Source organism: Neofelis nebulosa, chromosome 5 (genome assembly GCF_028018385.1).
Source record: "Neofelis nebulosa isolate mNeoNeb1 chromosome 5, mNeoNeb1.pri, whole genome shotgun sequence".
In the NCBI taxonomy this organism is placed as follows: domain Eukaryota; kingdom Metazoa; phylum Chordata; class Mammalia; order Carnivora; family Felidae; genus Neofelis; species Neofelis nebulosa.
The window spans coordinates 147,850,540-147,878,059 of NC_080786.1; the positions used below are offsets into that span (position 1 = coordinate 147,850,540).

Consider the following 27,520-nt stretch of genomic DNA (forward strand, 5'->3'; position numbering starts at 1 on the left):
TCCCTAATACAACTGTAAAATTTTAAGACAAATTTACATTTGGCTTCAGGCCCTGTCTAAAATCCCTAGCTTAATTTTCTTTTAAACTCTCATATATAATTTTACACCTAGTATATTATCTGACCATATTTTCTGTATTCTCAAGTGACCAACATGGGCAGCTTATACAAAGATAACCTCTTAATTAGAAACAAAAAAGAACAAAAAAAACCTCACACACTCTTATATATTCAGTTTGTCCTTTTTGGTCATTACTTCTCTTAGCATTGCGGTTGGTAACTTGTTAGAAGTCTTCCCTAAATGTTATAACACAAGGGCATTCAGTTCCAAATACCTACTGGTGTTGGGAATACCTAATATTGCTGTGTCAGAAATGACTATTACACTTGTCACCTCAGTCTTGGGAAATTTCACCAATGTAAGTGATCTTGAGTCTATCCCTTCTCTTTGTTCATTTTAAAAGGCAATCAATTCCTACCTGCTCAGCTGCCACGTGTGGGACTCACAGGGCAGTGGACTTGTCTGGGCAAGGCAGGAAATGGGGTGTTTGAACCGATGCACTCTCAGGAGGCCAAACTACAGCCTGCCAGGGATCATGGAGGTCTGCCTGGGGGCTTATGGCACTAGAACTTACGTGGCATTTTAAGACACTGTTTTATTTAGTATCATTTAACAAGAGATACCTCATTTCCTATAAAGGGAAACAGAAGAGAAGGCTATTGTTTTGAAACTTTTAATTCTGACATCCCAGTGACTATGGGGTATGCTGCAAATGGGAAGAGGGGCTGGGGTCTAGTTGTGATGCCTCTGGGATGTGTCTCACTGATGTAGCTTCTACCAATGTTCCTCTGACTCTCATAAATTCCCTTTATCTTCCTGGCTCTTGGAGGGTGGAAAAGAAAGAAACAGCAAGTGATATTCTAGAAACCTGGCTAGGCCTACTTAGGTCTTCTTGTGAGGAAGAGAAACTGATGGCAATTCTTTAAATACAGTAATTCTGGATATTTGAAACCCACATCCAACATGGTTAAAAATCCCTTCAAGGTTTCTGATGGCCTTATAAAAGGCCATCTGATGGCCCGTAAAAGGCACAGAGCAGAGCACGGGAGGAAGGCCTGCTGTAACACAGGTTACTTGTTGCACTCTAATCCCACCTTTGGTTCCCGGGTATTTACCTGTTATCTCCACACCCTTGGTGTAATCTCCTGGGTAGCCCTTACTTGCCATCACGACAGTTAGGGCGGTGTGGTTTTCCAGCCAGACAGGCAGAGATGTGTGGAGCAGGCCATCAAAGGTAGACTGAATCACTTCATAAAGATCACTTTTAAGCAGCGGGAGGATCACCTGGGAAAACATAAAGCAACATGGCAACTGAGAGAAACTTTAGTTCTCTCTAGACATTTTACTCACTGAGATACCAGCAGAACATGCACATATTTCTTAAAGGTAATTATTTCCAGGCTGATAAAATCCTGAGATTAAGAAACACATGTCAACAAAGTACCACTTTATATACTGTCTTTAATTATTACTCACTTGGCACTCTGGATCACCGAAACGGCAATTAAACTCCAGAACTTTTGGGCCATCCTTGGTCAGCATTATACCAGCATAGAGGACACCTTCAATGAAAAAGGAAAAAAAAAACCCAAAAAACTATCATGAAAACATTGTATCGTGACTGAAAATTAAGTATGTTTCTAACACTCGAAGTTTTGCGCTAACCATGGCAAACTTTACAACAGGGCTCAATTAAAAGGTGGTGAAAAAAGGAAGTGGGGAAGTTTTGTCAAGGTGTAAAGTCGCTCCATGAATAATGCCCACAGTGACATCAGTGTGCTCACCTGTGTATGGCATACCCTTCTGCTGCATGCCATCCACTGTCCTCTGAAGAACTGTATTTTTTATTTTCAGCAGCAAATCCTTCGAAACCTGGGGATCATATAGGAATATTTAAATATAACTGGGTATTAAAAAAAAGTCTTATAAGCAGTACTATATGGGACGATGAAAACTATCATTTTTTACTACTTCAGATAAGCTGACTACTTTATTTACTTATTTTTAAATATTTATTTTGGGGAGAATGCAAGTGGGGGATGGGCAGAGAGAGGAGGACAGAGGATCCAAAGTGGGCTCTGTGCTGACAGGCTGACAGCAGCGAGCCCTATGTGGGGCTCGAACCCACAAACCTCAAGTTCATGACCTGAGCTGAAGTCAGATGCTCAACCGACTGAATCACCCAGGTGCCCCTAGGCTAAGCACTTTAAATTCATAAGCTTTTAAAATCTTCACATTGACCCTTAAGTATTTAGCCTTACTTTTATAAAAAGGAAAGAAAACCTCTGAGAGATAAAGCAGAAGCTAGATTATGTATTATTTACTGATCGGGGTCAGCTGCTGTTTTATGACTAAGTATTAAATCATCTTTACTAGTAAACCTATAGAATTCCAAACGTGTACACACTTAAAACTCACTAAAAAGAGTTTCCTAAACCATAATAATTGTAAAAATGAAAAGTTCCCCTCCCACCTTGAGGCTCTTTTGTATCCTTCTAGTATATTCTATGCCTATTCCATAAGCCTATAAAATTAAGAATGTGAAAGTTTATAAATTACAAAAATTAGACCTAGACACAGTTCTTTTTTAAAAAAGATTTTACTTTTTGAAGTTTTAACTAATTTCTATACCCAACGTGAGGCTTGAACTCAAAACCCTGAGACCAAGAGCTGCATGCTTTATTGACTTCGCCAGCCAGGCGCCCCTAAAGATAGCTCTTATACTAAAATCACTTTTATTGAATAGTAGTTTTAATACTTAGAAAACATTGGGGTGCTGGGTGGCTCAGTCGGTTGAGTGACCCACTCTTGATTTTGGCTCAGGTCATGATCCCAGGGCTGTGGGATCAAGCCCTACATCGGGCTCCCCACTGAACATGGAGCCTGAATAAGATTCTCTGTCCTTCTGCCTCTCTCCCCCACTTTCTCTTTCTAAAATTAAAAAACAAACAAAAATCTTACAGCTTTAAGTAAATCCTGTTTTATTTTTAATCTTTTAATCAATAAAAGTGTGTATACTATCAGCACAAACAACTGTGACTAATCATCAGTGAAAAAAATGGGTGAGTTTCTGAAGTGCTAGTTCTATTTAAAAGACACCCAAGGCAATTCCTTATAAAAACTGTCCAAAAATTGTTTGGACACATACTTTATGTACTCATTATGAAGTACAGAAACCATAAAAACAAATTATAGTCTGACATGGTTCTCAGTTCATCTCTCTTTCACACACACAGACACGCGCACATTTAATGAGCACTTATGTGCTAGGCCTTGGATATCCAAAGATGATTAAAAAATAATTCTAGGGGCCCCTGGGTGGCTCAGTCAGTTGAGTGTCCAACTTCGGCTCAGGTCATGATCTCACAGCTCCTGAGTTCAAGCTTCGTGTTGGGCTCTGTCCTGACAGCTCAGAGCTTGGAGCCTGTTTAAGATTCTGTGTCTCCCTCTCTCTCTGTTCCTTCCCTGCTTGCACACTCTGTCTCAAAAATAAATAAACATTAAAAAAATTTTTTTTTTTTTAAATTCTGTACTATAATTGGCTCTCATGGGTTAAAAACAGGGTGTAGAGAGCAGGAGCTAGAAGGATTTCAAACCACAGTTCTTCAAGGACTTTAGAAAAGGTTTTCACTCATTCATTTATATTTTTATACAATTTATTGTCAACTTAGCTAACATACAGTGTGCTCTTGGCTTCAGGAGTAGATCCCTGTGTTTCATCACTTACATACAACACCCACTGCTCATCCCAACAAGTGCCCTCCTCAATGCCCATCACCCATTTCTACCGCCCTCCCCCTATCCGCATCAACACTCAGTTTGTTCTGTTTCTTATGGTTTGCCTCCCTCTCTGTTTGTAACTATTCTTCTCCTTCCCTTCCCCCATGGTCTTTGTTTCTGAGTGAAGCTAGAAGAGATACTTGTCATTTAATAGGAAATCCAAGTTGCTGATTAGTAGCATCACGTACAGAAAACAGACAGAAAAACATGGTCCAAGGGCTCTCTGAGAAGACCAAACCATGACTGCTGAACTTGAGCTGGACTTCTGGGAAGTACCTGAGGTGCCGGACAATAGGCTCCCATTCCCCCTGTGTTGGGGCCGTGATCGCCCTCCAGCAATCGTTTATGGTCTTGTGCTGGGGGCATGGGGGCCACGGTCCTGCCATCAGTGAAGCACAGACACTGCAGAGAAAACAACATAGTCCACTTATCTTAAATGGCAAAAAGTTAAAAAGAAAAAAAAAAAGGAAAAGAAAAACAACAACTTAATAAGGAGAACTAGATGTACCATAACTCTAATCAGGAGAAAAAAAAATTTTTTTTTTTTCAAGTGAGTTGAAACATAAGTAACCCTAAGCTATTTACATCAAGAATCAAACGATTTTGTATACTCAGTTTCCGAAGGGTCTGTAATTTTTGAGCGAGTTAGGAAAAAAAGGTAAAGCTAATTTCAAAGTGAAATATTTCAACCTTTCTCCCCTTAAATAATAGATGATAAAAACCCAAGTCCTCTACTGATATACTGGGTGTGATTAAGAGAGAATAAATTCTTTTTTCACTTGCATCCAAAATACTAAACATATACGAATTCCTTTGTAGGTGCTGGGTTTATGCTTTCAGATGAAGCAACCAGAATAAATAAAATCTTTTTGGGGCTCATAGATCAGGTAATACAACTTCTCATACTCTGTAAGAGCCCAGAAGATGAATATACTTACAGAAACCTCTTCTCCTTCAAGAAGTTCTTCAATGACAATTGTTTCTCCAGCTGCTCCATAAGCTTTCTCCTTGCAGATGAAAAAAAAGAAAGTTAAGCTTTTAATATTTACTTAATGGACTGTTGTCATTTTTCACAATTTCTATTATGAACCAATTCTAGTATTGTAATTTCCCCTTCCTTTTCTGAAAGCCTCAAAGGAACATATGAATGTTTTCTTTTTTGTTTACTTATTTAAGTAATCTCTAAACCTGATGTGTGGCTTGAACTCACAACCCTGAGATCGTGACCCTCAGACCCTCCGGCTGAGCCAGCCAGGCACCCCATATGAATGTTTCCTATTTTGTCAAGTGGCAATGATACAGAGCTAGCACTGGTACAGATGAAATGAACACATCATTAACACTCTTCTGGGGATCTGGCTTTCCAGTTTCAAATAATGTAACAGAGAAGCAGATTTTTTTCATCATTACCATTTAACTCTTATATGTGATTATAATTAGAATATGCTTGCCTAGAGAATCCTGTGAAAATATATTTTGACAAGGGAGATCAATAACCAAGATGGATCATAAAAGAAAAGTAAGGGTATTAATTCAATGCTTCACTTCTCTTAGACCTGGGACATAACAAATACTTGTCTTCATAGATGGCTGAGAATTTGAATGTTCTGTAGTCTGAGGATTTTCTACCTTCCATAGCAGACAACAAAGCATGCTACAACTTACTTCCAAAGAATAGCATCATGGTTTAGCCATCAGTGTAGATTTGTAAAAAGCCTTTTATAGAGATGGATTATAATACACAGTATTACAACAAATAACTGATGGGTTTGCTAGACTGTGTCCTTGAGACACAATTCATAAACTTACAAGTATTCATCACAGTGTGACTTTTCCAGAGAACAACCTACCTGCATGATCTCCTGTACAGCCCTGCAGGCTTCTTCTGTGCTCTTTGCAACAATCACCCCTTTCCCAGCTGCAAGACCACTGGCCTTCACAACCAAAGCAGGGAAGTCTGCACTGTAAAGATAGAGTCATCTTCAACATTCAATAAATCCTTACAAAAGTTTAAAATGCTCTAGGATGTTGTAATGATAAGCTATAGCAACTGAAAAGCAGAAAGAAAAAAAAGTGCTTGTACCGACATCATTTTGATACTTCCTGCCAGGATTTTTTCCCCTATGTATTCCTTTAGAGTCGTGATCATAAGGTACATACAATTTTGCTTTTTTCACTTATCATGAGATCATATAGGCAAGGTCTTTGGAAACTGAAGCAACTGTATAGCACAGGTATGGAATGATCCTTAGGAATAAAGTAGTGAATTGTACTCTCATTCTAGTAGAAGATGTAACTGTGTAAGACCAGTGTTAAGTGTGGATACATAAGTCGTTTCTGAGAGTACACAGAAGAAACTGTTCTTGGTAGTTTCTTCTGTTGGATGGGAGTGGAGATCCACAAGGAGACTTACCCAAAATAAGTAACAAAATTGTTACTTACCCAAGTCATCTGGCTATAAGAAAATAATAACATTCAGTGTCTAAAAACCCTATAGGATGAAAAATAATGAAACTGACTCAACTAAAAGGAAAACATACCAGATAAAAGGGAGAAATGTCAATAAAAGGGCAAAGGCATGTACCTACCATCATTTGTTAATTGCTTTATGTTTTTATTTTATCTCTTTTGAGAGAGACACACAGAGAGAGAGCCAGCGAGCTAGTGAGCAAGTAGGGGAGGGACAGAGAGACAGGGGGACAGAGGATCTGAGGCAGGCTCTGTGCTGACAGCACAGAGACGGATGCCTAGCTCAAACTCACTAAGTGTGAGATCATAACCGCAGTCAGACGCTTAGCCAACTGAGCCACCCAGGTGCCCCTAATTGCTTCATTTTTTTTTTTTTTTTTTTTTTTTATTTATTTTTGGGACAGAGAGAGACAGAGCATGAACGGGGGAGGGGCAGAGAGAGAGGGAGACACAGAATCGGAAACAGGCTCCAGGCTCCGAGCCATCAGCCCAGAGCCTGACGCGGGGCTCGAACTCACGGACCGCGAGATCGTGACCTGGCTGAAGTCGGACGCTTAACCGACTGCGCCACCCAGGTGCCCCAATTGCTTCATATTTTTAACACAACAAAGAACAAGAATGTTTCGTCATTTTAGATCTCAGTCCAGGTGGCAGAAGGCTAAGTGAAGATTCCTCACTCTAGTTAATTATTTATGAAAAAGCCAATATCCTTTATGTTGTAAGATGCCACTGTGTCAGTTTGGCTGTGAAAGGAGAGCCTGACTGCCGAATCAAATGTTATCTTTTCCCTTAGAAACTCTTCACTTATATTAAAAAAATTCTTCTTTCTGCAAGGCCACAGAGTGTACAACTATACATGCCCAGGGTCCTAACCTACACAGCATGAGTCCCCCCCCCCCCCACAATTATCTTACTATAAACCTGTGACACAAAAGTGACCTGTGTATCTTCTAGCTACCTCATAATGAAGCTGCAGGCCTCCTCAGGTCTGGTGAAAGCTCTCCACCGTGCAGTCGGGATTCCGTGTCGGTCCATAAACTCTTTGGCAAATCTCTTGCTGGACTCTAACTGAGCTGCTTCTGCTGTGGGACCAAAGCATCGCACTCCTGCAGAGGTCAGGTTCCCAACAATTCCTATTGATGGAAACAGGCAGCCTTAGGTGAACCAAGGTCTCTGCAGGGCCTTCTGACTCTGAAGAATCACGATTAGACTAAGTCTATAGGGACATAAAGCAGATAAGTAGTGGCAGAAAATAACTAGATTATTCATATTGTCTCCAGGATAGAAACAGAAACTTTAGTACCATGTGATTCAAACCCAGCAAAAATTATTTGCTGGAGTCAAGTGCAGGATTATTAAATGGACACCAGAACAGAGCATAATATGAACACAGAAAATGTTTCCCACAGTTGCAGATTTGATCTTTCATTCATCACATTACTGATACATTAGGGAAAAACACGTAGAATCCATACATTTCAACAGGGTGAAAGCTCTTTTTCCAATGTGATACAAGATTAAAAATCCTCATCTTAGATGATCTCTAAGCTCCTGTTGGCAATGCATATATTATATTGATAAATAGAAACAAACTTTACCAGCAGCCAGAGGTGCCTCTGGTCCAACAACTACGAATTCAATGTTCTCATCTTTGCAGAACTGAGCAAGGGCAGTGTGATCACTTATCGAGATGGCTGTGAACAGAAAAACAAACCCATCTCACTTGATAAAACATTAAGTCATGCTGAAAAACAAGGACTTTATTTTTAGATGCCTATTAACTATTGGTTTTCTTTTACGGATACAGATGATCGTTTCACTGTGAGATATTCAGAACCTACTGCATTAAACTAACAAACATAGCTCAGTCCTCCATCACTACAGCCAGTTAGATGACAATACCAGTCAGCTTCCCAAAGAGCTATTAAAAGTCCTTTGTCACATTGATTGTAAGCAAAAAATGTAACACAGGATATATTCAGAAACTGTCTTTTAATGTCATTTACTCAAGATTTACTGAGAACCACTATATGCTAGATTCTATACTAGTCACTCGGTTAAGATACTAATAGAGTCCCTACACTTAGGATGCTTGTGTGGGAATTTTGGGTAATAAATATGCAAGCAAAAAAAAAAAAAAAAGAAAACAAACAAAAAAAACCCAAGTGTGAACAAATCAGGCAAATTTGATGTCAGGTGAATTGGGAGGCTATTCCAGGAAGGGTCTTTGGGCAGAGATGTTTAAGGTACGAACTGAATGATAATTTTAAGACCTACCTTCCTTCTTCAACCCATAAGTCAGGTAAGTTTTCTCAATGGAGTTCTAAATAATTAGCAGCAGGATCAACCATATGCAAAGTATGGGTTGATTCCATAAGCACCCTCATGCTTCACTGTATCTGGACCACCATTCTTTTTTGCTTTTGTTTTTTAGATTTATTTTTTTAATGTTTATTTGAGAGCAAGGGTGCACGCCAATGGGGGAAGGGCAGAGAGAGGGAAAGAGAATCACAAGTAGGCTCTGCACCGTCAGCACGGGAGCCTGACAGGGTACTTGATCTCATGAACCACGAGATCATGACCTGAGCTGAAATCAACACCTGGATGTTTAACTGACTGAGCCACCCAGGAACCCCCGGACTACCATTCTTAAGTTGGCTGAAGTCTTAAACTATGATGTTTGTGATGTGTAGGGGGTAAGTGCAGAAAGAGTAGGGTTCTCAACTTGTGAGCTGCCTGAGTAGGATAAGGATAGAAAACCATGTACTCAGGGTTAGTATCTGCTAACACAACTGGGCTGAGCAGAGCTGACTACATCTGCACAGCAGAGAGTGGCAAGAGAAAAATACCTATCCTGTTGCTACAAGTGGTAGCAGTCTCATGGCAATCTTGAGAGATTTTCATGGGCCAGTCTACAGGACATCAACTGTTATTTACACAGAACGTGCCAGTTCTTCAATAAATACATTAAGATACCTCACCCGCAAAACTAAGAACCAGGGAAGCAGATGTTTCATTTATCATTTTTTCTTTTTTGGTCCTATGTACACAATTATCTTCTCCCAGTTTGTGGCCTGTTGGGCCTATGTTCTTTCCATAAATCTTATGTGCCAAACAGGGTACTAGGCACGATGGATGCAATACAAAAACAAGACAGATGGGTTTCTTGCCCTCATGTAGCTTACAATCTAGAGCTTATGTTCCTGCAGGGAAATGATGATAGGAAATAGACAATAGAAAAGTAAATCTGCACAATGGTTCATGACTGAAAGCATATGAAATGGGGTGGGCATGCTTTACCTAGAAGTTTCAGGAAAGACCTCTTTGAGGAGAGAACATATAGACTGAGACCTGAATGACAGGGAGCCAGTCATGCTAGGGGTGGGAACAAATACCAAGTTCAAGGCAGCTCTGTTTGGGAAAATGGCAGAACTGCATGGACAGAAAGCACACTGAAAAAAATACAAAGGACATAAAAGATCAGGCTGGAAAGTGATACAGGAGCCAGACTGCATAGGGCTTTGGAAGTTAGGAGTTTGAGTTCTATTCTAAGGAAGTCACTAAAGAATTTAAGGTAATGTAAGAACTGAACATTTTTTTTCACTTTTACCAGTGAAAGAGATAAAGGTTGAGGTCTATTATGGACTCAGATTTGCCAAAATTTACTTTTAATAGCACCGCTCAACTTTTCATTTCCAAAAATACACATCAAAACGCCTTTACCCTTAGGCACCTGTGACTTTTTCAATGGATGTATTTTGTAACGTTTATAGTAATTTAAGATAAAGAAATGCTACCCTCTGAACAAGATACCTTTTTTAAGTAGGCTTCACACCCGTGCAGAGCCCAATGCGGAGCTTGATCTCACAACCCTGAGATCAAGAGTTGGATGCTTAACTGACTTGAGCCATCCAGGTGCCCCTGAATAAGATACCTTAAATTTACAACATACAAGTATTTAAATTACCACATACATCTTAAGGTTAAGAAAAGCATTCAAATATGAATAACTATCGATTCTATAAAGAACAGATGTGGTTGACATTTATCATTTACGATTATTAGCTATTACTCCCGACTTTATATTCATTTTTGAGAGACAGAGTGTGAGTGGGGGAGGGGCAGAGAAAGAGGGAGACACAGAATCCAAAGCAGGCTCCAGGCTCTGAGCTGTCAGCACAGAGCCTGACGCAGGGCTTGAACCCATGAACTGTGAGATCATGACCTAAGCCCAAGTCAGACGCCCCTACGTAACTTATTTTTTTGAAAAAGAGCACACGTGTATGGGAGAGGGGTAAAGGGAGAAAGCAAGAGAGAATCTTAAGCAGACTCCATGCTCAGGGCGGAGCCCAACACAGGGTTGCATCTCCTAAGTGTGAGATTCTGACCTGAGCAGAAATCAAGTCAGACACTTAACTGACTAAGCCACCCAGGCGACCCTTACTCCCCACTTTTAAAGATGATTACCAGTATTTGAAATCTTTTCCAAGCAGGCAGTGCCTGCATTGCCCGGGGCAACCAACACATGTTTGACACGATTAGACTGTGCAAGTTTCCAGGCCAGTGTATGTTCCCTTCCGCCACCGCCAATTACAAGTACGCGGGCTGCCATTGCTCTGTCTGCAAAGCAGGAATTCCAAAGGAAAATAAAAGCTGCAGAAAGAAAACCACAGTTATTTTATAATGTATAAACTTTAGAAATCACAATTTCTAAATATGATTTAAGTGGTCACTTGCAATCCTACAAATAACATTTTACTCCCCAGATTTATTTATGAAAAATTAGGGATCATAATTTGAGATGACAATATTCATGAGGATTAGGGAGGTATGTATTTATGGAATCTCCACCCCTGATGTGGGGCCTGAACTCATGACCCCGAGATCAAGAGCTGCATGCTGTAATGACTGAGCTAGCCAGGCGCCCCAAGGTAGGTATTTTAAAAATGAGGCAGACTGGCCTAGAGCTAGGTTAAGGAATTAAATGGTGACTTCTAACCTGATTAAAAAAAAAAAATTTTTTTTCCTATGAATAATAACCTTTCTTTAAGTTTTACTTTACTCTTTTTGAAATTTTTTTTAAAAGTTTATTTACTTTTTGAGTGAGAGAGAGAAAGGCATGTGAGCGGGGGAGGGGCAGAGAGAGACGGACTGAGAAAGAATTCCAAGCAGGGTCCACTGCCAGTGCAGAGCTCCACACAGGGTTTGAACCCACAAACCAGGAGATCATGACCTCAGCTTAATTCAAGAGTCAGAAGCTTGACCAACTGAGCCACCCAGGCGCCCCTACTTTTCCTCTTTTGAAAGATTTGCAATCATCAATCCTTAGTTAAACAAGAATCCTAACACTTCAAATTTAAACCTCAAATTTAATATACCTGCTTTTAAATTTTGAGATACCACAGATAAAACTTTAAAGTTATCATAAATTGGAAGAAATATTTAAGATTGTGGCTTGTATAGGGCCAGAGAGTAAATATTTTCATTTCCATCTTTGAGGGTCATGTCTATGGTAACAGCTCAACTCTGTCACTGTGGCACGAAAGCAGCCATAGACAATACAGAAATGGATGAACATGCTTATGTTCAGTGAAACCTTACATAAATAGGCAGTGGGCTGTAAGTCATAGTTTGCCTATGTTCTGCTCTAAGCAGTAGGAAGCTATCACAGGCTCACAAAGAATCATGAGTGTGTTTCAATAAAACTTTATTTATGGACACTAATGTGAATATCTTACAGTTTTCAAATGTCTTAAAAATATCATTCTTCCTTTAAATTCTTCCTAATCATGTAACGATTGTGAAAATTGTTCTTATTTGGTGAGCTGTACAAAAACTGGTGGCAGGAAGGATTTGGTACAAGGGCCAGTTTGCTGACTCCTGATTTAAGAACTTAGTGCAATATGCTAGAAGGTTGGTACAGAAGGCAAACTCAAACTTGAACACGTCTCACCATAGCTCTGGCATTTGATTCTCAGCTGGACGGATATAACACCTATCTCAACTCAAGTCAGCAGTGTAATCTTGGCTAAACTCTTACTACCTGTAATTCGATTTCTTTACATCTTAAAAGATGGAAGTAGGAGAACTTGCTTAAGAAGCTATATTAAGGGTTAACTGAAACAACATTTTCTTTGAAATGACATCTATAAACAGTTAATACAATTTCTGACAGCAGCAACAAATGCGAGCTTGTTATATTTTATTACTCTTACGTAAGTTGATACATTAAGAGATACAAGTACTAACAGGGAGAGAAAAGCCAAAGGAATAAATACTTGTCACACTAGTCTACTAATTTCTAGAAGACGTTTCATTAGGTAGAAGGCAAACTGAAGACAGCAGAAAAGAAAACTGAAATCAGTAACTTCTTGAGTGATGCTAGGATTACATATTTACAGAAAAATCTAGGCTGGTAATACAAAACACTTACAACTTTTAAGCACTTACTTTGTGCCAGATGCTATTCTAAATGCTTTTCACGAGAATTGCTTCACAATCATAAGAATTCTATGAGGTAGCTACTATAACCACCCCCCCGTACTGATAAGAAACTGAGGTCCACTTGGGTTAAACAACTTGCTGTATGTCACATATCTAAGAGGAAGTGAAGCCTTGATTCCAAAGTATGCAATTTTGCTTTGGACAGTCTTCACAGTTGAGATGATGATTACTTAAAATTTGAGGAAGAGAAAAGTCGCTATTGTCTCAGACAAAAGCTATTTTTAACAAAAAACAGCCTTGCCACGTGTATCAAAACACCCGAAGTAAACAAATGTTTCTGAATTCTAGAGAAAAAAAAAACAACAAAACCCAAACATTTAGTTTGGATGAGGGGCACAGAAAGGAAAACTGTCCTAGCTGCCACAGCGGATCACAGAAATTGCATTAGGATCCAGCCTGAAGGAATCCACACCAGGGATGGTTAGGAGGCCTGGGCTGCAAAGTGCTTTGGTTTGGGTTGAGACTGCCCCTTACTAGCTGGGATACCTCGAGGAACTTAACTTTCTCGGGCCTCGGCCATCTAAACGGGTAACTTAAAACCAGAATAAGAGACTCAGGTAAACCAACTGAGAAGGACACGGTGAATGATATAAAGCAGAAACCAATTACGAAAGTGGACTAAATCTGCTACAGACCAGGGGGTGCATCAAGAAAAAATATGCATTTAGGCTTATGACCTAAAAAAAGGCATAAAAATACAGACCCATTAAAAAAAAAAAAAAAGACCCTGACATCTTAGAAGGGAGGGAATGTGAAAAATCCAACGTCAACCTCGGTCAAAAGAAGTGAAACGCACATGGCCCACCCACACCCACGGCACTTAAAACCAAGACGAGAATCCCTACAGTCAAATCGGTTCCTACAGTTTCATCCAATTCCTGATAGTAAATTCCCAAACCGAAGCATAGGCGTACTTTACTTAGAACCGGAGACGGCTCCCGCAACGACACAGGGCGGTCCTGCAGCTCACGCTTACACGCTCACCCGCGCGCTCCGAGCCCGGGCGCCCGCCGTGCGCCGGAAGTCGGCCCAGCGGAATCCGGCGGGTGCCTCTACCCCCCCCCCCGCCCCGCCCCGCGGCCCGCGCCACCCCATTGGTCAGCGCGGCCCGTGGTGGCCTCAGCGAGGTAATCAAGTGTGATTCCCTCTGGCTCTAGTGCGCGGCCTGAGCTTACTCCACAGTAATGCTACCAAGACCTTGCGCGTTTATAATGGATCATTACACTATCGGGGGCCACGTATCGTCTCTATTCATTCCCCCTTAGGAGGCCTCACAGCTCTGAGGGCGGGGGGGGGGGGGTCGCCAAAATGCTAGACCCACGATTAGCTTATTGTGTGTTGTTAACGAGTCAGAGCTGACTAGCTACTGCCGAGAACCTCCTGACACGCTCGACTCCCGACGAGACTAGAATGCACCAGACTTTGAACGGCAGGTCGCCTAAGATCTCTGCCCTACTGCTTTAACAAAAAAAAAAAAAAAAAAAAAAAAAAAGGCTGAGGACGCCATAAGAGAAAGATGGGGGTAAAAACATGTCCTTCGCATTCACACCACAGTGGGGCGGGCGCAGATAAATGGTTTTCCGGATGCATCTCCCTGCCAAAACACAACTTGGCGCCACCCGGGAACGGCGGAGGCCCCGTATCAAAGCACGTAGCCCTTCTTGCTCCCTTTTGTCATGCTATTTAATCTCGAGTATTTAGTAAACCTCTTAAGCCTCCCCAAACACTGTTGGAGATTGACAACGTAAACTGACACAGCCGCCTCTAGAGACGCTTCTCCTGTAATGGCGCCTGCGTCAGTCACTAACATGGCGGACATAGTCGTGCGCGGCGCAAACGTCAGCACCTCTACCCCAGCCGCTCAGAAACAGCGGAGGAGAACTAGGCCGTGCTCACTGATTGGTCCAGAGGCGGAGCGTGCCAGTCCAGACGCTCCCGCAGAAGCCAATCAGGACGGCGAGAGACGGAATTGGCCGCTGCGCCTGCTCCCGAGGCATGCTGGGAGCCTGGAGGACTAGCGAGGAGGAGTTGAGAGAACGGAGCGGACGCCATGGCGACCAACATCGAGCAGATTTTTAGGTCTTTCGTGGTCAGTAAATTCCGGGAAATTCAACAGGAGCTTTCCAGGTAAACGCTTCCCAGACTCTTCTGCTCCCAAGGGACCGATAGGGCCCCGTTTAGCCTTCCGTGGCACCCTTCTTCAGAGACGCCGTCGTTCCTCGCCTCAGGCCCCGCTACAGCCCCGCCTGGGCCTGGGATCCATTTTCCGGGCCCTCCCCCCCCCCCCCCCATCCGCTCCCTCCCTTCCCTGCGAGGAACTTTGTCTTTTCCGAGGTAACCCCAGACTCCCTCTTCTAGCAACGGGTTGTGATGTTCATTTTTCTTTCCCGTTTGGCCATCCCTTACCCTTTAGCTACTCGTAGGCCTGGTTGTCCACCAGGGACGGGCCTAGTTCCTGCCTCAGCTCCTCCTCCGCCGCCGCGTTTCCCCTCCCCCTCTCCACCTCCGCGGATTTCGCCGGCCGGTGCCTCTGACCGGAAAGGGTCTCTAACGGCCGTTTCTTGAGTAATCTTAAATCCGCTTTATTATTGGCAAGCTTGAGATCACTTTGGGGGTCGGGATCCTTTAATTAGATTATTTGGGCCCTAGGGTCCTGTGGCTTCCACCAGACAGCATTCCTAATGGATTAGAAATTGAAGTGAAAGCTCAAATTAATGTTAGGTACTTTGACACAGTATTCGAGGTGAGGACGGAAGAGTATTTTCACTAACAATTTCGGTTGGAAAGTAGGTTTCTGTTGACGTCTAATTTAATTTTTTTGTTGTTGCTGCTTCTGCCCCAGTTGACACATATCATCAACACGCTACTTTTGCCGTTGCGTTAGACCTTACATAGTTTACCATTGGTTTCAAAATTTGAATGGGAAGAGATTTCCAAAGAAATAGTTGTTTACTGACGAGGAAAATGGTGTGGGTCATGATGTTACGTGGTTGTCTTTTAGTATTTTTGCTTCATGTAACGTAAATATTCCGAGTTCAAGTGTTTTTGCTCGTTATATTTTGAAAGTTTAGAGTAATAGCATGAATTTGAAAACGCAGTTGTAAATTAGGTGCTGAAATTAACATAGGTTTATTGGGGCAACGGTATATAGTATCGCTAAGATTATTTTTTTGTAGGATATTTTGTTTAAGTAGGAAATCTATACGCTCACTTATTTCATCGCTGTTTAAAATTTTGTCATGTGTTAGTGATTTTAGATGATAAGAAAAGACCAGAGGAATATAATTTTCTGAAAATTTTAATAGTTTCATCGGACAGTTGTGTTTGCTTATTATAATGTCTTGTTTTTATGCCTTTTAAAAATCAGTTATTGTATTTGAAAAACAAGTGTTTTATTGTAAAAACTTTAGAAAAAATAAAAAATTAGAAAGTGGGAAAACCGCATAATGTTCTTTATGCTCTTTCATTTTTTTCCCCTGTATGTACAGATGCACATACATATTTTGTGAATTGTGATCATCTTGTTTTGTGTTGTGTTTTCACCTGATCGCGAACAAGTTTGTCTTTTGTCCCATTCTCAGTCGTCTTTTGGGACCTTTTTTATGGTTTCATAGAATTCTTTTGTAGGAATGTATTGTTGGATATTTAGATGGTTTGAAATTTTCATCCCTTTTCAGTAATTGAGATGAATATTTGATGACTTAAAGATGATTATTATAATCTTTTTTTAGTTATACTTTTTGGTTTTTAAATCCATGGCTTAGTAGTAAGGTGATTAATTATGTGTACGTGCTTAGGAAAAGAGTAAAAGAAGTTCCAGAAAGTCTAAAAAGAATATTAGATAAAGAAACTTATTGGGAATATTCAGCTTCTTGTCATTTAAGTAATAAATTATCAGTCTGAGAGCAAAATTTTGATTATTCCAGTGAGCTATATTTGCCATATTTTCCTGCGTATTTTTACATATATCAATTTGAGTAAGGGGGCTGACGTTTAAGTAAAGTAAGTTATTTATTGTGTATAGATGGTTGTTAAAGTATAAGCTCTGGTTTTGAATACCAGCTTCACCTACTAGTGAACTTTAGTTTGGTTTCATCTCTGTGGGTCATTGTCCTCATTTGTAAAATCAGAATGACAGTGGTAATCATAGAGTTTTGTTAGGATTAAATGAGTTAGGGAATGTAGACCCATGACTCTAATTAATAGTCAATAAGTGTTAATTATTATGTGACCCATTAAAAAGCCAAGTGTTCTAAATTTAGTTAACTACTGATTTTTTTTTTGTTTTTTGACCATTTAGACATTTATCAGGAGTGAAGCATAATTGATCGGTTTTTGTTAATAGGTCAATTGAGTGTGTTAAAATTATTTTTCGGGGCGCCTGGGTGGCTCAGGCGGTTAAGCTTCGGCTCAGGTCATGATCTCACATTCCGTGAGTTCGAGCCCCGCGTCGGGCCCTGTGCTGACAGCTCAGAGCCTGGAGCCTGTTTCGATTCTGTGTCTCCCTCTCTTTGACCCTCCCCCATTCATGGTCTGTCTCTCTCTGTCTCAAAAATAAATAAACGTTGAAAAAAAAATTTTTTTAAAAATTATTTTTCAAAACAACTCTGTTAACTTACACAAAAATAGTAAAAATGACTAGCTAAACGACATGCTTCTCATGTCCAGATTCTTACGGCCCTGTGAATTGAAAACATGTTGAGCCATCTATATTAATTTACTGTTAGTGAAATAAAATGTCACTTGTTTCCCATGAGTTTTTTTGAACACCAGAAAATACTAGGATTCTTGACAGTGGATAAAAGCTATATAAATGTATTTTTCTTTTTAAACTTCATGGCATTTCAGTAATTTTAATCAGTCTAAACCTGATCTGAGGGTACAGTTTTACCCTTTTTACTTAATGTGTCTGTGGTAACTGTTCCTTGATCTTGTTGATGCTGATTGTGATCCATGTACAGGTGTGGTTTTATTGTGGCTCTAGTTTTCTATCATAATGTTAGGTGGTGTATTTTTCTTTGGATGTGTGATTGTGATCAGTAGGTTTTTTTCCTCTGAGATAAAAATGCAAGTTAACCCGAATCTAAATCAGTTTAGGTTTCCGGGAATATTTTATTATTTATTTTATAAGGAGCTTAGAAACCTCTTTTAAAGATTTTTTCTTAATTTTCACAGTTCTGAAAACTAAGTTATTGTGTAAAAATAAAGATGTACCAAATTTGAGTAGTGTGAAGGAGTCACTGTTGGTGGGGGAATATCCTCTGAAAGAAATCCCAAAGTGGTGAAATGTATGAACAGTATAAGATTATTTTAATTAACTGAGTTATAAATATTAATGTATTATATAGTGTGGTAAAAGTATTAATGAATTTTGAAAACTTTTCTTGTCAAGTGGAAGGAATGAAGGCCAGCTCAATGGTGAAACAAATACACCTAATGAAGGAAACCAGGCAGGTGATGCAGCTGCCTCTGCCAGGAGCCTACCAAATGAAGAAATAGTTCAGAAGATAGAGGAAGTACTTTCTGGGGTCTTAGATACAGAACTACGATACAAGCCAGGTAAGCTGGGGATAATCAGCTGTCTTAAAAACTAAGGTTTTTAATTAGTTAACAGTATTATTTTTTTTATCGCAGGGTATTTAAAAGTGTTTTTTAGACTTTACTAAATTTGACTTTACTAAATTTTATTTACTGAAGACATTGTTTAAATTTTTCTGTGAAAATATAGTTGTACTGTAACGTGAGCATTGATAATTAATTTGCTTTGCTGGTGGAATATTATAACTGTATTTGATTCGGTCTTGTGCCTCATTGCTAGGATTCTGAAAGCGGGTTTTCATTGAACAGTTGTGTACATGTCAGCTTTGGAAGGGGCAGGAGCCTGGACCAAACCTGTAATGATTTTACAACCCTAGGAGGTTTTAGTTTAAAGCCCAAGGTTAGAGATTGCCTTGTTTTTGCATCTGCTCCTCCTAAAAATGCAATGGATGGAGAGGAGTCATTGCTTTGGTATTTAGTGTTTTGGAAATTAAAATAATTGATGCTTAGAAATGAAAGACTTATGATCAAGCACAAAAAGAACTATCTTCATTTAGTTTTAGAAATGGGCGGGTGGTATGGTTTTGTTTCTTATTTGAATTGTTTTTGATATAGGACATGGTAAAAACAGCATAGACTTCAGCTATACTTAAGTTTATGGTTGTAGCAACTTTTTTTTGAAGTATAATTTAGCTAACTAGCATGAGGTGCATGATAACTAGTAGAAAGTAATTAATTTTGTTTTAGAATAGGTCTTGTCACGGATTGATTCATTTTCTCTGTAATCTTTTTTGGTTATTTACTTATTTTTTGAGAGAGAGAGAGAGCTAGAGCATGAGTGGGGGAGGGGCAGAGAGAGAGGAAGACATAGAATCCGAAGCAGCCTCCAGACTCTGAGCTGTCAGCAGAGCCCAGCGCGGGGCTCGAACCCACGAACTGTGAGATCATGACCTGAGCTGAAGTTGGACGCTAACCAACTGAGCCACCCCGGCGCACCTAAGTTTATTTTTGAGAGAGAGAACGAGCGTGAGGGAGCTAGAGCACGAATAGGAGAGGGGCAGAGAGCAATGGGGAGAGAGAATCCCGAGCAGGCTCCTTGCTGCCAGTGCAGAGCCCAACTTGTGGCTTGATCATAACCTGAGCCGAAATCAAGAGTTGGACATGTAACCAACTGAGCCACCCAGGCCTCCCTCCCCAGGTCTAGATTTCTGATTAGCTTTTCTGCAATGACTAAAATTTGTCTAATTGGATATTGGTATTAGAATAAATTTACCTGGTTGTAAAGTAGAAAAGAAGTTATTTTCTATTTCAGAAAAGTGCAGCGGTTTTAAGTTAAATGTAAAGAGGTAGAAGAATTTCTTTTCTAAGTGACTTATTTTTTAAGTAAAAACATTGAGATTATTTTGGCAATTTTAGAGGAGGGTTGGGGGGGAAAGGTGTTTATTAGAATGTAACACGGGTGTGATGAAGTAAAGTTCACGTTTGGTGTTGATGCTTTACGTTAGTTGTTCAGCCCTTCGTATACTGCATAAAAGCACTCATTAGCATTTGCACGCATTAGCATTTTAACTCACTTTGTCCTCTAACTTTAGGAGACAGAGTGTCAGTAATTTGGCCAAGTCCATTCATCTAGTGAGTGGTGATTGAGTCAGGATTCAAAAAACAGATAGTGAAAATTGTTTAATGAGTATATCTTTTATAGCAATTTGAATTTTAACACCTGATAATACAAAATACTCTTCGGTAAGTGTAGTTTGAAAGTATTTTGCTGTGTTTTGAGAGTTGGAGAAAAAAGTTTTAAGCTTAATAAAACACAGTATAAGTCTCAAGTTTTTATGATAAACTGATAATTTTTTTTTAAGTTGCTAATAATTTTAGACTTTAGTTGTAGAAAGAAATATTGGAAAAGTTTGTAGGTAATTGGTATATAGAAAATAGTTTACTTAGTAACTTTATTTAACAAAAAGTATTATACAATGGCATTTTAATATGGAATATGAGTCTCGTTTATGTGATTTATCTGAGTTTACATTGGGGAATGTTTGACAAATTAAAATCCATTTCCCTTACTTTCAGACCTGAAAGAGGCCTCCAGAAAAAGTAGATGTGTGTCAGTACAAACAGATCCTACTGATGAAATTCCCACCAAAAAGTCAAAGAAGCATAAAAAGCACAAAAATAAAAAGAAGAAAAAGAAGAAAGAAAAGGAAAAAAAGTATAAGAGACCGCCAGAAGAATCTGAATCAAAGGCAAAATCACATCATGATGGGAACATAGATTTAGAATCGGATTCGTTTTTGAAGTTTGATTCTGAACCTTCAGCGATGGCACTGGAGCATTCTGTAAGAGCGTTTGGCCTTTCTGAGACCAGTGAATCTGCTGCAGTTGTGTTAGAACCTCCTGTGGTACCAATGGAGGTATCAGAGCCACATACTTTAGAAACTCTGAAGCCAGCTACAAAAACTGCAGAACTGTCAGTTGCATCAACATCCGTAATTCCAGTGCAGTCAGAGCAGTCTGTGGCAGTCACGCTGGAACCACCCATGACAAAGATTCTGGATTCCTTTACAATGGCACCAGTGCCCACTACAACAGTCGTGCTAAAGTCATCTGAGCCGGTTGTCACAATGTCTGTGGAATATCAGATGAAGCCTGTGCTGAAATCTTTGGATACCACACCTGCAGAGCAATCAAAGATGCTAGAACCGCCAGTAGCAAAAGGGCTAGAGCCGTCGGAAACCTTTGTGGTATCATCCGAGATCACTGCTGAGGTGCACCCTGAGCCGAGTACATCAACAACAGTGGATTTTCCAGAGTCATCTGCAACTGAAGTGCTCAGATTACCAGAGCAGCCTGTAGAAGTACCATCGGAGATCGCAGATTCACCCATGACAAGACCACAGGAGTTGCCGGAGTTGCCCAAGACCACAGCGTTGGAGCTGCCGGAGTCGTCGGTGGCCTCAGTGGTGGAGTTGCCGGGGCCACCTGCGACCTCCAAGCCGGAGTTGCAGGGGCCCCCTGTGACTCCATTGCTGGAGTTACCTGGGCCCTCTGCTACCCCGTTGCCAGAGTTGCCAGGCCCCCTTTCTACCCCAGTGTCTGAGTTGCTAGGGCCCCCTGCGACAGCAGTGCCTGAGTTGCCGGGGCCCTCTGTGACATCAGTGCCACAGTTGTCGCAGGAATTGCCAGGGCTTCCGGCACCATCCGTGGGGTTGGAGCCACCACAGGAGGTACCAGAGCCACCTGTGATGGCACAGGAGTTGCCAGGGCTGCCTGCGGTGACAGCAGCAGTAGAGTTGCCAGGGCAGCCTGCGGTAACGGTAGCAATGGAGTTGGCCGAACAACCTGTGACGACGTCAGAGTTGGAGCAGCCTGTGGGGATGACAACGGTGGAACATCCTGGGCAGCCTGAGGTGACGACGGCAGCAGGGTTGCTGGGGCAGCCTGAGGCAGCGATGGTGCTGGAGTTGCCAGGACAGCCAGTGGCAACGACAGCGCTGGAGTTGCCAGGGCAGCCTTCGGTGCCTGGGGTGCCAGAGTTGCCAGGGCTGCCTTCGGCAACTAGGGCGCTGGAGTTGTCAGGGCAGCCTGTGGCAACTGGGGCACTGGAGTTGCCTGGGCAGCTCATGGCAACTGGGGCACTGGAGTTCTCGGGGCAGTCTGGGGCAGCCGGAGCCCTGGAGCTTTTGGGGCAGCCTCTGGCAACAGGGGTGCTGGAGTTGCCAGGGCAGCCTGGGGCGCCAGAGTTGCCTGGGCAGCCTGTGGCAACTGTGGCGCTGGAGATCTCTGTTCAGTCTGTGGTGACAACAACGGAGCTGTCAACGATGACCGTGTCGCAGTCCCTGGAGGTGCCCTCGACGACAGCGCTGGAATCCTATAATACGGTAGCACAGGAGCTGCCTACTACATTAGTGGGGGAGACTTCTGTAACAGTAGGAGTGGATCCCTTGATGGCCCAGGAATCCCATATGTTAGCTTCTAACACCATGGAGACCCATATGTTAGCGTCCAACACCATGGACTCCCAAATGCTAGCATCCAACACCATGGATTCCCAGATGCTAGCGTCCAACACCATGGATTCCCAGATGTTAGCCTCTAGCACCATGGACTCCCAGATGTTAGCAACTAGCTCCATGGACTCCCAGATGTTAGCAACTAGCTCCATGGACTCCCAGATGTTAGCAACCAGCTCCATGGACTCTCAGATGTTAGCAACCAGCTCCATGGACTCCCAGATGTTAGCAACCAGCTCCATGGACTCCCAGATGTTAGCAACCAGTTCCATGGACTCTCAGATGTTAGCAACCAGCTCCATGGATTCCCAGATGTTAGCTACCAGCACTATGGATTCCCAGATGTTAGCGACCAGCACCATGGACTCCCAGATGTTAGCTACTAGCTCTATGGATTCTCAGATGTTAGCATCAGGCACTATGGACTCTCAAATGTTGGCTTCCGGCACCATGGATGCTCAGATGTTAGCATCTGGTACCATGGATGCCCAGATGTTAGCATCTAGTACCCAAGATTCTGCTATGTTGGGTTCAAAATCTCCTGATCCCTACAGGTTAGCTCAGGATCCTTACAGGTTAGCTCAGGATCCCTATAGGTTAGGTCATGACCCTTATAGGTTAGGTCATGATGCCTACAGGTTAGGGCAGGACCCATATAGATTAGGCCATGATCCCTACAGACTAACTCCTGATCCCTATAGGATGTCACCTAGACCCTATAGGATAGCACCCAGGTCCTATAGAATAGCCCCCAGGCCGTACAGGTTAGCACCAAGACCCCTGATGTTAGCATCTAGACGTTCTATGATGATGTCCTATGCTGCAGAACGTTCCATGATGTCATCTTACGAACGCTCTATGATGTCCTATGAGCGGTCTATGATGTCCCCTATGGCTGAGCGCTCTATGATGTCAGCCTATGAGCGCTCTATGATGTCAGCTTATGAGCGTTCTATGATGTCCCCTATGGCTGAGCGCTCTATGATGTCAGCTTATGAACGCTCTATGATGTCAGCTTACGAGCGCTCCATGATGTCCCCAATGGCTGACCGATCTATGATGTCCATGGGTGCCGACCGGTCTATGATGTCGTCCTACTCTGCTGCTGACCGGTCTATGATGTCATCGTACTCTGCAGCTGACCGATCTATGATGTCATCTTACACTGCTGATCGTTCAATGATGTCTATGGCAGCTGATTCTTACACCGATTCTTATACTGATACATATACGGAGGCATATATGGTGCCACCTTTGCCTCCTGAAGAGCCTCCAACAATGCCACCATTGCCACCTGAGGAGCCACCAATGACCCCACCTTTGCCTCCTGAGGAACCACCGGAGGGTCCAGCATTACCTACTGAGCAGTCAGCATTAACAGCTGAAAATACTTGGCCTGCAGAGGTACCAGCATTACCTCCTGAAGAGTCTGTATCACTGTCTGAACCTTCTGTGAGTCAAAGTGAGATTTCAGAGCCTTCGACATTGCCTGCTAATTATTCAGTGTCAGCATCAGATCCTTCAGTGTTAGCATCAGAGGCTGCTGTTACCGTTCCAGAACCACCGTTAGAGCCAGAGTCTTTGGTTACATCAACACCCACAGAGTCTGCGGTAGTAGCAGAAGAGCATCAAATTGTTCCAGAGAGACCAGTGACTTACATGGTATCTGAAACTCCCATGATGTCAGCTGAACCAACTGTATTAACATCAGAACCTTCAGTTATGTCTGAGACAGCAGAAACTTTTGATTCCATGAAAGCTTCAGGACATGTTGCCTCAGAGGTATCTCAGTCCCTCCTGGAGTCAGCTGCGACTAATCCAGAGCCATCACAGAGCGCTCTAGAGCTGCCAGCCATGGCTGTCTCAGAGCTACCAGCTGTGGCTGTCCCAGAGCCACCAACTGGGACTGTTCCAGAGCCCCCAGCTGTGACTGTCTTGGAGACCCCAGCCATGGCTATCCCGGACCCAACAGCTATGGTGGTCTCTGACTCAACAGTTGTGGCTCTTCCAGACCCACCCACAGCTGAGGCTGTCCCGGAGACTGTGGCCTTGGCTGAGTCAGAGAATGTTACCATTTCTGTGCCAGTTGTTTCTGCTCTGGAGCCTAGTGTGCCTGCCCTGGAACCAGCAGTGTCAGTCCCTCAGGCTAATGCAGTTGTTTCAGAACCACCTGTCGCAGTGCAAGAATCCACTGTGATAATTTCAGAGCCTGCCATCACTGTCTCAGAACAGACCCAAATAATACCGACTGAGATAGTTGCAGAGTCTACACCAATGATACTGGAATCTGATGTTATAAAAGGAGTGAATTTACTATCTGGTGATCAAAATCTTACTCCAGAGATTGGCATGCAGGAGATTCCCATGCATTCAGATGAAGAGCCGCATGCTGAAGGACACGTGAAGAATGACCCTTATGAAAGTGATCATGGTACAAATATAGACCTTAACATAAATAATCACTTAGTTGCTAAAGGGATGGAACATGACACAGTGTCTGCTGCCGCCACTGGTGCTGTTGGTGAAATTGGTGAAGGGAATATTTTATCCATCGGTGAGACTAAACAGTGCACAGTATTGGATACATGCTCTAGTGTTAGCGAAGTTGATGGAGGAACTCTATCTTCTGCTGGTCCCTTTGCTCTTGAACCTGATGCAGTGGGAACCAGTAAGGGTATTGAGTTTGCTACAGCATCTGCTCTCACTTCAGTTAGTAAATATGATGTTGAAGTATCTTTAACCACTCAAGATACTGAACACGACATGATAATTTCCACTAGTCCCAGTGGTGGTAGTGAAGCTGACATAGAGGGACCTTTGCCTGCTAAAGACATTCATCTCGATTTACCATCTAATAACTTTATTAGTAAGGATGCAGAAGGACCATTACCTATAAAAGAGTGTGACCAGACATTAGCAGTTGCTCTCAGCCCTAAAGAAAGTAGTGGGGAAGATAAAGAAGTACCTCTCCCTACTAAAGAGATACTCTCTGATTCAGGATTTTCTGCCAATATTGATGATATTAATGAAGCAGATTTAGTGAGACCATTACTTCCTAAGGACATGGAACGTCTTACAAGCCTTAGAGCTGGTATTGAAGGACCTTTACTTGCAAGTGAGGTTGAACGTGACAAATCTGCTGCCAGTCCAGTCGTAATCAGTATACCAGAAAGAGCTTCAGAGTCCTCTTCAGAGGAAAAAGATGATTATGAGATTTTTGTAAAAGTTAAGGACACACATGAGAAAAGTAAGAAAAACAAGAACCGGGACAAAGGTGAGAAAGAAAAGAAAAGAGACTCCTCATTAAGATCTCGAAGTAAGCGTTCCAAGTCTTCTGAACATAAATCACGCAAGCGTACCAGTGAATCTCGTTCTAGGGCAAGGAAGAGATCATCGAAATCTAAGTCTCATCGCTCTCAGACACGTTCAAGGTCACGTTCAAGACGCAGGAGGAGGAGCAGCAGGTCAAGGTCAAAGTCCAGAGGAAGGCGATCTGTATCAAAAGAGAAGCGTAAAAGATCTCCAAAGCACAGGTCTAAGTCTAGGGAAAGAAAAAGAAAGAGATCAAGTTCCAGGGATAACCGGAAAACAGTTAGAGCTCGAAGTCGCACCCCAAGTCGTCGGAGTCGGAGTCACACTCCTAGTCGGCGAAGAAGATCTAGATCTGTGGGGAGGAGGAGCTTTAGTATTTCCCCAAGCCGCCGCAGCCGCACCCCAAGCCGCCGCAGCCGCACCCCAAGCCGCCGCAGCCGCACCCCAAGCCGCCGCAGCCGCACCCCTAGCCGCCGCAGCCGCACCCCTAGCCGCCGCAGCCGCACCCCAAGCCGCCGGAGAAGATCAAGGTCTGTGGTAAGGAGACGAAGCTTTAGTATCTCACCAGTAAGATTAAGGAGATCACGAACACCTTTGAGAAGAAGGTTTAGCAGATCTCCCATTCGTCGTAAACGATCCAGGTCTTCTGAGAGAGGCAGATCACCTAAACGTCTGACGGATTTGAGTAAGTAATTTTAAAATTTATTGGCATTGTAATAGAGGATGATACAAATCCATTTTTTCTGATCTTTGAATCAAATGGAATATTTTGGGTTATTGGCTTAGGTAAATATTTCTGTCTTTAAATTTCCATATAGGTGGCTCTTGGGCAACATGGGTTTGAACTGGATGGGTCCACTTATACATGAATTTTTTGATAAAGTATTAGTATTGTAAATGTGGTTTCCTTAATGGTTTTCTTAATGTTTTTTGTAGCACACAGCATGTAATACATATACAAAACATATGTTAATTAGCTGTTTGTTATCAGTAAGGCTTCCAGTCAGTGGTGTACTATCCGTAGTTAAGTTTTGGGGGAGTCAAAAGTACATGCCATTTTTAAGTACGACGGTATCAGTGCCTTTAACCCCTCTTGTTCAAGGGTCAACTGTAATTAGATTATGGGTTTTAGAAAACTTAGGGATAAGTAAATTAGTAATTAGAGTTAAAAAGATGTGCTTTGGAGTGTATTAGAACCAAGGTGTTTACATACTTGAATGTTTTTACATACTTGAAGTTTGAACTATTTCCTGTAACTGAAAATGGAAAGTAGAAGTCTAGTTAAAGATAAGGCTGGTATATGCTGAGCTTGTTTCACTGCATGTATGCCAACATAGATCCTTGAACACAAGCCTGAAATTACAGTGTGTGTGTGTTTTTTCAATAAGTTCCATGATTGAAAAGGGCAACACAGGGCCGTTAAATGTGTGCAAAGGTAACTCTGATTGGTATAACGGGTAATGGAAGTGAGTAGGGAATTTTGCACGGTGGGGAGTTCTTTTTTATCTGGGTTGGTGATAATAGCAAAGTAAGGTTTTAAGTTTATTAGATTGACTTTAGTATTTTAATAATCTGCCTTTTAAAATAGAGTGCTCTAGTTCCCTTTGATTTAACAAGTGTGCAGGGATGATTAAAAGTGGGTGGATAGTGCATGACTACCTGCAATAATGGATAATTTATCATTATGTCAGTAGATTTGACATTTCCAGGTCAGGGTTGTCTAAAGAAAAAGACCCGAACAGTAAGGGAAAATTCATTCAGTTAAGCAAAAGTTGGGTTGTTGGGTTGTTTTTTAAATTTAGACAGCGAGAGAGAGTGCACCCGCACAAGCGGGAGAGAGA

General features: G+C 42.0%; 2 protein-coding genes across 9 annotated transcripts in view; one reads left to right on the top strand and one right to left on the bottom strand.

The window, feature by feature from the left end:
• The window catches only part of GART (phosphoribosylglycinamide formyltransferase, phosphoribosylglycinamide synthetase, phosphoribosylaminoimidazole synthetase), a 28,968-nt gene extending 13,659 nt beyond the window's left edge, over positions 1–15,309 (bottom strand). The window contains exons 1-10 of one of the 3 annotated variants that reach the window (XM_058732483.1): positions 15,220–15,309; positions 10,777–10,962; positions 7,908–8,003; positions 7,268–7,442; positions 5,691–5,802; positions 4,779–4,847; positions 4,117–4,242; positions 1,845–1,932; positions 1,537–1,622; positions 1,176–1,344 (exon numbers count right to left, since the gene is read on the bottom strand). In XM_058732483.1, coding sequence (XP_058588466.1) covers positions 1,176–1,344; positions 1,537–1,622; positions 1,845–1,932; positions 4,117–4,242; positions 4,779–4,847; positions 5,691–5,802; positions 7,268–7,442; positions 7,908–8,003; positions 10,777–10,921 — 1,066 coding nt within the window. In that variant the 5' untranslated portion in view covers positions 10,922–10,962; positions 15,220–15,309. Of the gene's footprint in view, positions 1–1,175; positions 1,345–1,536; positions 1,623–1,844; positions 1,933–4,116; positions 4,243–4,778; positions 4,848–5,690; positions 5,803–7,267; positions 7,443–7,907; positions 8,004–10,776; positions 10,963–13,727; positions 13,853–15,219 lie in introns of those variants that run through there. The other 2 variants (XM_058732480.1, XM_058732481.1) reach the window with 2 other exon arrangements.
• Positions 14,801–27,520, top strand: part of SON (SON DNA and RNA binding protein) — a 33,240-nt gene continuing 20,520 nt past the window's right edge. For all 6 annotated transcript variants that reach the window (XM_058732468.1, XM_058732469.1, XM_058732470.1 and 3 more), the window contains exons 1-3: positions 14,801–14,940; positions 18,206–18,372; positions 20,428–26,364. In XM_058732468.1, the coding sequence (XP_058588451.1) occupies positions 14,864–14,940; positions 18,206–18,372; positions 20,428–26,364 (6,181 nt within the window). In that variant the 5' untranslated portion in view covers positions 14,801–14,863. The remainder of the gene's footprint in view (positions 14,941–18,205; positions 18,373–20,427; positions 26,365–27,520) is intronic.